Raw genomic sequence first — 10,028 nt, 5'->3', positions numbered from 1 at the left:
GTCGCCGTCGCGCCCGCGCCCCCGCCCCGCCCCGTCACGCTCCTCCCCATCCCCACGCCCCCGCCTCTCAACACGGACGCCTTCGACTGGCTCGACCTCTTCGCCTTCCTCAACTCCCCCGCCGACTCCTACCAGATCCCCCACCCGCCCGCCTCTTCACCGCTGGCGGACGACGCGGCGGTCAAGGAGGAGCTGGAGCGGGCAATCGAGAGGGGGAGGGAGCGGGAGCGGGCGCGGCGGGCGGACCACCGGCGGCTGCGGCAGCGCCAGGTCAAGGCGGAGACGGAGGCCTGGGCGCGCGCCGCCGAGGAGTACCGCCAGCTCGAGCGCGAGATGCTCGACCGCCACCTCGCCCCGCAGCTGCCCTACGTCAAGTCGCTCTTCCTCGGCTGGTTCGAGCCGCTGCGCGACGCCGTCGCCAGGGACCAGGACGTGCAGCGCCGCAAGCGGGTCAAGCACGTCTACGCCAAGTACCTGCTCCTGCTCCCCGCCGAGAAGGTCGCCGTCATCGTCATGCACAAGATGATGGGCCTCCTCATGTCCAGCAAGGACGGCTGCGGCAGCGTCCGCGTCGTCCAGGCCGCGCACTCCATCGGCGAGGCCGTCGAGCGCGAGGTTCGTTTTTAATGGCCCGCTTCTAGGCGCAACTTCATCACAGACAATTTTTCGATACTATCTATTACTCATGACTTAGAAATAGCTCGTTTACAGCAATGTGAGATTTAGACTTAGTGATGGTGACCTTAGTGTAATTAATGTAGATGGACCATAGACGTTGTTGTGCAGGGCTTTCATTTCCATCTGACTTGTCAACAATTTGACTTGATTGACATGCCGAATTAAAAGTTTGGCAATGTTATGAAGTTAACAAAATTGGAGGAGCTGATGACATCATGCAACTGGTGGATGTGCAATGGGTTATGATATTTTATTTTATCTCCAAATTGTGTTGTGGTGTGATAGCTGGATAACGTTGTTGACCTACTTTGTCTATTAAGATCCAATAGACATCATGTGGGTTGGTTGCCAAGTGGAGATGGCATCTATGTTGCCTGTTTGACAATAAGTTTTCTGGCACTGACAATGTGAGGATTGCCAGATCAGAAATCATGTGTGGGGTGTATTATATTTAAGGATGACAAAGCCTTGGATTAGGAATTAATCTCCCCCTGGCTCAGGCCTTGGCTATTCTGCTTGTGCGCTAGAGCTATATATGTTGTGGACTGGAGTTTGATCACGTTAATTAGGATGAACTCAATGCTATTGTAGGAGGCTCTTCACTTGGCCTTAGTGTCAGTTGTTTTTTCTGTGTGTTGAAAGCTATTTATTGTTCTGCAGTACAAAGTCCAGGCTTTCTTTCAGAAGACTAGGAGAAAAACTAGGAGCAAAACTGAAAGTGAAAATGATCCAGCATTAGACAAGGAACAGGCAAAATGCCGGAAACTTGTTAAGAGTTTGGTGAGGAGGAGGAAATTGACTGAAGCACAGAAGCTTGTGCAACAGGAGATTGAATTGGAGGAGTGGGGCACAGAAGCCCAAGTGAAGGTTTGTTTTCCAGATAGCATACCTACAATTACAGAGTTTTGTCTCATATGTTATGGAAGGTAATCCTCCTTTTGTGACTGCAGCTAGGAACTCGCCTGATTGAACTGTTATTGGATTCGGCATTTGTGCAGTCACCAGCTGACCAAACACCTGACAGTTCTCCTGATTTTCGACCTGCATTTAAGCATGTATTGCGAAAGCCTATTGTAGAAAATGGGTAGGGTGCACATATTCCCAGTGTTTGCCTTTATTGCGTGCTTTGCTTTCGCATTGACACGCACTGTTGTGTCAGTATCATGTGCTTGCTTAGATTGGTTATATCTGTTCTGACATTTCTGTTCAATGAGCAGGAGACTAAAGAAGAAGCACTTCGTGATAGAGTGTGATCCTCTTGTGCATGAGGGGTTTGAAAGCACTGTAAGTTTGTTTTGCACTGCTATGCTGTTCTTTTCTGGATGGATATAGACGTTTAACCTATAAAAAAGACCATCCACTTGTTTTCTTTTCCTTATTTTTACAATCTGGATTTTCTCGAGTGTCAACCCATCGAGTTTGTTCACAAATTTACTTGCAATGCTCGCTGCATTGCAGATTCCATTTTCTTGTTTTTATCTGTTCAATGGAAATGCTTCACATGTATTTAGAAGTTTGAACTTTTTGCAGGCTAGACACGTGGAGATACCCTATCTTCCTATGCTAGTACCTCCTACAAAATGGAAGGGGTATGCTAGTGATTCATGCATTTGTCCTTTTTCAGTTAATTATGTTGGGTATTTACTAGTTCATCAACATTTAAAGTAGCTATGTATGGTTAATTAGATGATATAATTGATTACATCTTCTCTCTGGTGATCATTTTCGAACCATGTATTGTTTCAGCTATGATAAAGGCGGACACCTTTTTCTGCCTTCGTATGTTATGCGGACACATGGTGTGAAGGACCAGAAGGAAGCCATTAAGAGTGTTCCAAGAAAACAGCTGCGAAAAGTATTCGAGGTTTGCTGACCACTCATCTTTGACACAGCCTGCATTCATATTTTTAAACTCGTTTCCTTTGGCATAGTGGCACGTCACAAACACTCGTTTCCTTAGTAGTGAATGTTAGTCTCATAACAGCATGGTCTAGATATTCTCCCTGCTTTAATGATTATTTCTGATGTTTATTCATTTCTGCTTGCTTATTTTTATTGAATGATGAAAGCAGTCTGAAGCATTGTCATATTGGCAGGCATTAGATATCCTTGGGGGTACTAAATGGAGAGTGAATAGACGAGTACATGACGTTGTTGAGACTATTTGGAGTCGTGGTGGGGGTATTGCAGGACTTGTTGATAAGGGAAATGTGAGTCTACTGCATATTGTCAATTCTGACATTGTGAATACTTTGGTTCCTTCAGTTTTCATAATACGCTCTAGTGGCCACACATGTTTTTAACTACCTGTTTGCGCTTCTGTTTTGTTTATAGATTCCTCTACCTGAACAACCTGAAACAGAAGACCCAGATGAAATCCAGAAATGGAAGTGGAGCGTAAAGAAGACAAAGAAAGCTAACCGTGAACTGCATGCTGAGCGATGCGATACAGAACTAAAACTCTCTGTATGTGTTATAAAGAGGCGCTCTTACTTTCTTAGATATCACGGTCTATGTTTTTTGGTATGGTATGCCGTTACTGAAGCTATACTGTTTCCACCTTTGTGAATAGGTTGCTCGTAAAATGAGAGAGGAGGATGGCTTCTATTATCCTCATAATCTAGATTTCCGTGGTCGTGCATACCCTATGCATCCACATCTGAGTCACCTAGGTTCAGATCTATGCCGAGGTGTTCTAGAGTATGCTGAAGGGCGGCCACTCGGAAAATCTGGTTTACGCTGGTTGAAGATACATTTGGCTAACAAATATGGCGGAGGCATTGAAAAGCTTTCTCATGAGAGCAAACTAGCGTTTGTGGAGGATCATTTGCCTGATATATTTGATTCAGCATCAAATCCTGTTGATGGGAACTGTTGGTGGATTAATGCCGAGGATCCATTTCAATGTCTAGCTGCATGCATGGATCTTTCTAAGGCATTAGAAAGTTCATCACCTCATGGTGCTGTCTCTCACCTACCTATTCATCAGGTATTGTCTTCGTTGAGAATGAGGCACACTCGCATGGGTTTCGATATTACTTAAATCATCACCTGTAAATAGAGAATAGGGAAAGGTCAATATCCTAGGATTGATCAAGGTTAATAACTCAACATATATGGGCACCGAGGTGTTACTTATGCTTTTGCAATGAAAGCATTTGAGATATCTCTGCCCAGCCAGCATTTGTCACGACATTACTAATTACTGGTCACATTTTTCATCTGTTAGGATGGTTCATGCAATGGGTTACAACACTATGCCGCTCTTGGAAGAGACTATGTAAGTATTCCTGCTATACCAACTGAGCATCACTTGGCCTGAACTTTATTTTCTGTACTTGTGATATCGTAAAATAAAGCTAGCACTTCGTGCTTATGTAATTATATAGTCAGAGTGTACTGTTTTCTTTTACATGAATTTTCTTCACTGTCTGGAATTTATCAGTACTCAACCTGGTCGCAAAACTTCTGTTTTCTTTTGCATGCTATTTTTCTTGAAATTCTATAGTGGAACTATCCAGATATTAACACTTGACAATTGTCTTTGTACAGATGGGCGCGGCAGCTGTCAACTTGGTTCCTGGAGAGAAACCTGCAGATATCTACTCAGAAATAGCTGCTAGGTGCCTCCCTCCCCCTCTCTAATTTCCATATGCACTACGTTTGTGGATGCCCCGCCCCCCCCACCCTCCACCCCCACGGAAGGATCAACCAACATCGCTTACATCTTCCAGTTGTTCAAAACAGCTCTACATGTCTATTTTGATTATATTTCTGAGCTATTTATGTAAGTCGTTATCATAACTGAATTTTATCATGTAGGAACTACTAGGAAATATATTTGATATGTCTTAGGGAAAACTTTTACCTTTACCATTAAGTTACCTTCTTTTATTAGATCAGGCGACAAGTATTTGCCTTCATTAAAACACAAGCTGTGACAATTGTGCGTGAAGAAAAACAAATCCATGAAGTTATATGTTTGACTTCTTGAAATAAATGTAGCTGGCTGTGACTAAGGAACCTTTCTGTAATTCTAAAAGAAACAACAGGCTCTAGCAACATCTCGTTTTTATAATTTTATTTGGAAAGAACACTAAGGTACTGTAGGGAGGGCAGACCTTGAACCTGAACAACCGCTGAGGCTGTTGCCACACCCAGTTCTCCTTTCCAATTATTAATTTGCCTTAATAGAGTATAGTATTTAGCTTATTTGTCATCTAACTGTTAACTCAGTTTTTAGATTATTTACTTCATAACGCTTTTCCCTAGTGCCTAGTGGAACTCAGTAATTAATAATGTTTTGGCATAAACTTGACTGAAGGGTATTGGATGTTGTACGGGAAGACTCAATGAAAGATCCTGCTACTGACCCAAGTGTTCCATTAGCAAAGGTTTTAGTTGATGAGGTTAGCCTTCTCCCTGCGCCGCTCTGCCTCAATCAAGAAATATTCTTCTTCGTGTACTTTTTTTTAACAAAACAGTTGAGGACCTGGACATTGGTAGCTTACAGGTGGATAGGAAGCTGGTCAAGCAGACAGTGATGACGTCAGTTTATGGTGTCACATTTATCGGTGCTCGCCAGCAAATTATGAAGAGGCTTCAAGAGAAAGGACACATTACAGATGACAAATTGCTCTATGATGTGTCCTGCTATGCTACCAGGGTAAGTACTTCATTTGCATCTGACAAACTGGCGATTTTTGTGACTCCCTATCATTGTTAAAGAAGGCACGCCTAGGCTCTAGGTGATAGCAAAACGCCTAGAGCTTAATCGTGCTAGGTGTGCACAGCGTGTGCTTTGGTGAGAAAAGCACAAGGCGGTGGCAAAATACACAATTAATGCCTAGCGCATTCTTTTTGATTGCATTGGAGAGACAAGGACATGCTGTAACTGTTGTTTCTCTGATGAAGGTAACTTTGGATGCACTAGGACAAATGTTCCAATCTGCCCGTGCTATAATGGCATGGCTTGGTGACTGTGCAAAGGTATATGGTATATTCTGTTCTGAATCATAGTTTTTTCAATTGATTTAAAATTTGACAGGCATCCCAATGTAATGTGTGGCATTGCATTTTCCTTTGTACAATAATCTTGGTAGTTGAGTTGAGGTATCAAAAGGCTCTGACAGTGTTTCAATTCTTCATAGATGATTGCTTCAAAAAATCAACCAGTCAGATGGACGAGTCCTGTAGGTCTTCCAGTTGTGCAGCCATACAAGAAATATAAAAACTATATGGTAAGCTACTTATCAACTATTGCACATATATGTGCATTTTTTTGTGTATCTACACTAAACAAGCAGTACACATGGATACTCGATTTGTTTTGGTTATGCTTGCTCACTTTTCTTCGAGGGAGCATATTTGCTCATTTGTGTAAATGTCATGTTAGTTATGCACCTTTCGAAACATCACTGCAGTGTGAGTTGAAGAGCACTATTGGTTCGTACATGAAAATAAACATGAGCTAATTGTATGATCTGGACCATATTTTTTTTTACTGAATCTGGACCATATTTGTTTTAATTCTCATAATCCTTGAAAAAGGTGTCCAACGTGTGGAAGGAGCATTCTAGGAACGATTGAGATGCATTCAAGTTAAAATATTTAATTGCCGCGAGACAATGTTCTACTATTTTGTCTTCGTTGCCACTTTATGAACACTATTTGTGTTATTTATTTCAATATCGCCATTATCGTGCAGATACGAACTTCTTTGCAATGTCTGGCTTTACGACGGGAGGGTGATGCAGTAAGTAACTTTATTCACTTACTCCTTGCTTATTCCAACTATCATGGTTAATTTTTGCTGTCATTAAATTTTAGATTGCAACCCAACGGCAAAAGGCAGCTTTTCCACCGAATTTTGTCCATTCTCTTGATAGTTCACATATGATGATGACGGCAATTACTTGCAAGGAGGCTGGTCTTCATTTTGCAGGTATTTTCTGATTCTGGTTGCATTGCTAGCACAAATATTTTAGTAGCAAACCTCCTCCCAGTACCAACCAACCTTAAGCTTTCACTTCAGTGGAAGTGGAATGAACTGGATTGTTGTCTTTGATCTACTGCGTTTAGCCTTATTTTTTGAAAGGATACATTTAGCTAAAATTCGACATTGCCTTCTTTAAGCTTCATTTTTATATCAAAATGTCCATATTGGCCTTTACCAGCCCTTTAGAAAAATGTTATACCTGCTACTGGTTTTGTATCCCAGCAGCAGTAGCTACCTTTTACTCCCTCTGTCCGGAATTACTTGTCGCCGAAATGGATAAAAATGGATGTATCTAAAACTAAAACATGTCTACATACATCCATTTCTTTGACAAGTATTTCCGGACGGAGGGAGTACATTTTTGGTTATTCCATGCATTGCCACTGAGGCAAGGTGTTCTGTTCATATATAATATATCAGATAGGAATAAGCTTGATGTAAAACAAAGTTTCTGGTGAATCATGGATGTCAGCTTCCTTTTCTTGCTGTTGGGTAATGTCCTATGATCTAAAAACGTCTTATATTTTGGTAGAGGGAGTACTCCCTCCGTCCGAAAATACTTGTCCTCAAAATGGACAAAAAGGGATGTATCTAGAACTAAAATACATCTAGATACATCTCCTTTTATTTATTTTGATGACAAGTATTTCCGGACGGAGGGAGTACTTGTTTAAATTCTCATATGTGTTCAGTCAGTAGTGCTAATTGTTGGTTCCAGTATATTTGCTCAAATCAAATAGCATAGGATTTTGCTAAAAAGGGCCCACAATCCTCAAATACACTTGCTTGCCTATTATTCACACAACAAGAATAAGGTACCTCCTGTTAGGGTCCAAATATGATGAGTTGATCAGGATCCAAGCTCTCTTGACAGCATATGGTGTAATTTTAGTGTGAAAGAATCTAGTCACAATCCCTTTGTATCAAACAGCCAATATATAATGCAAATTAAGTCGATTCTGGATGTTGACTTCAAAAGCTTTGTGCTTTCGTTACTTGTGCTTTTTATGCTTGTTCGTAAGCAATTTATGTTGCCTTCTGGGTGCATGACTCATTTTGGGTGCATGCATGTGATGTCGATAAAATGAATCAGATCTTGAGAGAGCAATTCGTGGAGCTGTACAGCATGCCAATCCTTGAAAACGTATGCTGTCAGACTGTACCCTATGTCTTTTAAGCAATCCATACTTTGTTCTTCAGCTGCATCAGCAGATTATTCTCTAATGCTCTTTTTCTTATATTCAATCCAGCTATTGGAAGAGTTTCAGACATTATTTCCGACAGTAGAGTTTCCTCCCTGCCCAGCACAGGGGAATTTTGATGTGAGAGAAGTTCTCACATCTACCTATTTCTTCAACTAAGCTCACTGGGAGAGTTATACGTAACATGTCACGAGTTCGGCGTGGTTGGATAGCTGAATTGCCTGATCATTATTCACAAATCACAACACGATGGTCGTGCGGCAGCCAAAGGCGGATGGGCCATGAAGGTGAGTGTTGCAAAATCTTTGGCATAAGAAGCATTACAGCAGCAAGCCATTGCAACTCAGCCTTGGGGCACACCTGGAGAAGCCTGGATGGTTTTTTGGCATAGGCGAATCAACTCGTCGAGCCCTAGAAGCCATGCCAAATGGTAACAAGCCTGAACTGAACAAGCCTCAAGTGGTTGGTGCTGATGATTTTTTGGTTGACGCAAGATCTACAAGGATGTGAAGTTCAATTCAGGCGCTGGCTACCATTATTCAGGCCAAGGTAAATTATGAAATAACGAGTTATCAACTTGTGAAGAGTCCAGTCTTGCTGATGCTGCTGCTGATGCTGATCAATTTTTCCATAGATGAGAGTTCGTACCCTAATTTTACTGTGTATACGTTTTTTGATCTCTTAGGATTTTTGTAGCCGATGGCCCTGCATGCGCTGCACCATCACCTTGTAATAATGTGTAGAATCCGGGCACCAAACAGAAACCAAAAAGTGTATATGAGATCCATAGATGCTGTTGACATGAAATAAAAATGTACATGAGAAAACTTTTGACTCTACTGTATTGCACTAATCTTTGGTCTCCTTGATGATGTTGTTCCGGTACATAACTATGATCATGTGGTGTTGACTCTTGTGCTACAGCTTTACTACAAACAAGTCGTTCGAAATTTGAACGAATTCGGATCAAAATATTTTTGAGCGTCTCTTTTGTTTTTGGAAATAGTACTAATGAACCAAACACTAACACACGCGACGCACGCGCGCCTACTCAGTCGAACACGACGAGCTTCTCGTACATGGGCCCGGAGATGGCCTTGTCCATGACGGCCCTGGGCGACGGGGTTTAGTCGCCGCCGAGGAACAGCTTGAGCATGTTCTTGGAGAAGCCGCTCACCAGCGCCACCCCCTTCTGCTCCGCCGTCACCGGCACCGACCGCGAGGCCCGCAGGTTCCAGAACACCACCTGCGGCACGGCGTCGCCGTACCCGGCCTCGGTGTACTTCCTCGTTATCGCCTCGTAGTCCGTCTCCCACGGCCTCGACGACGCCTCGTCGAACTCCATGTCGCTGAACACGAACACCTTCCTCACCATGCGCTCCGGAGGGACCTTGCCGGCGACGGCCACGCGCAGGAGCTGGTCGAACACCGCCTGGAAGTCGGTGTTCATGCCCCACTCCATCTCGCAGATGAACTCCGCCTTCTCCAACAGGGTCTCGCCGCGGATGCGGTGCAGCTCCGGCGCCGCGCTGAAGGTGATCACGCGGTGGCGCCACGGCTCGTCGCAGAGATCCGAGAGGAGGAGCCCGAGCGCGACGCAGACGTCCATGGGTGTTGAGTAACGTGATTGTATCAGGAAACATATGTTAGACTAGGAAATATTCTGGCTTGCCTTGTACTCCAAGTAGATTATGTACTCCTATATATATATGCCCACGAGGCTCCAGCAATACAACGGACTATTCCACCAAATCCCTCTCTTCCTTCTAACATGGTATCTACGCAAGTCGATCCTAAACCCTAGCCGCCGCCGCTTCCGCACCTGTGCGCCGCCCCTGGGGCGGTCGGCCTTCATGACCGCCGCCGGGGGCCGCGCCGCCCGTACCTAGGGTTCGTCCGCCGGCCGTGTTGGCCGGCAGCCCTAGGGAGTCTTTTTTCCCGATCCTTTGATCCGGGTTTTCTCTCTCGCCGGTCGCTTTGATCGGCGTCTACCTTTTGGTTTTCCGGTCTATGTGATCCGGTTTGCGTCGCCCACCGCCGCCGTCGACCCTGTGCGCCTCTACTCCAACACCGGCGCGATTGGCCGGCTTCTTCACCGACCCGGCGGCCTCGCGCGTCTGCCCGTCGGTCGCCCCGACGCGGCGGCCTCG

General features: G+C 44.2%; 1 protein-coding gene and 1 pseudogene across 4 annotated transcripts; one reads left to right on the top strand and one right to left on the bottom strand.

The window, feature by feature from the left end:
• Positions 1-8,717, top strand: LOC123156197 (DNA-directed RNA polymerase 3B, chloroplastic; the record flags this gene model as incomplete). Of its 4 annotated transcripts, none has more annotated exon segments than XM_044574355.1 (19): positions 1-615; positions 1,339-1,545; positions 1,629-1,762; positions 1,896-1,962; positions 2,209-2,267; positions 2,425-2,542; positions 2,775-2,888; positions 3,013-3,144; positions 3,251-3,667; positions 3,908-3,958; positions 4,231-4,301; positions 5,003-5,087; positions 5,192-5,344; positions 5,593-5,667; positions 5,829-5,918; positions 6,386-6,433; positions 6,508-6,622; positions 7,770-7,820; positions 7,927-8,717. In XM_044574355.1, coding segments are annotated over 18 exon segments (2,598 nt in total), but the record flags the coding sequence as incomplete, so codon positions are not given.
• Positions 8,718-8,733: 16 nt separating this feature from the next.
• The window catches only part of LOC123156198 (uncharacterized), a 5,300-nt pseudogene continuing 4,005 nt past the window's right edge, over positions 8,734-10,028 (bottom strand).

Source organism: Triticum aestivum, chromosome 7B (assembly GCF_018294505.1).
Source record: "Triticum aestivum cultivar Chinese Spring chromosome 7B, IWGSC CS RefSeq v2.1, whole genome shotgun sequence".
Lineage (NCBI taxonomy): Eukaryota > Viridiplantae > Streptophyta > Magnoliopsida > Poales > Poaceae > Triticum > Triticum aestivum.
This window is presented reverse-complemented; position numbering and strand designations above follow the sequence as displayed.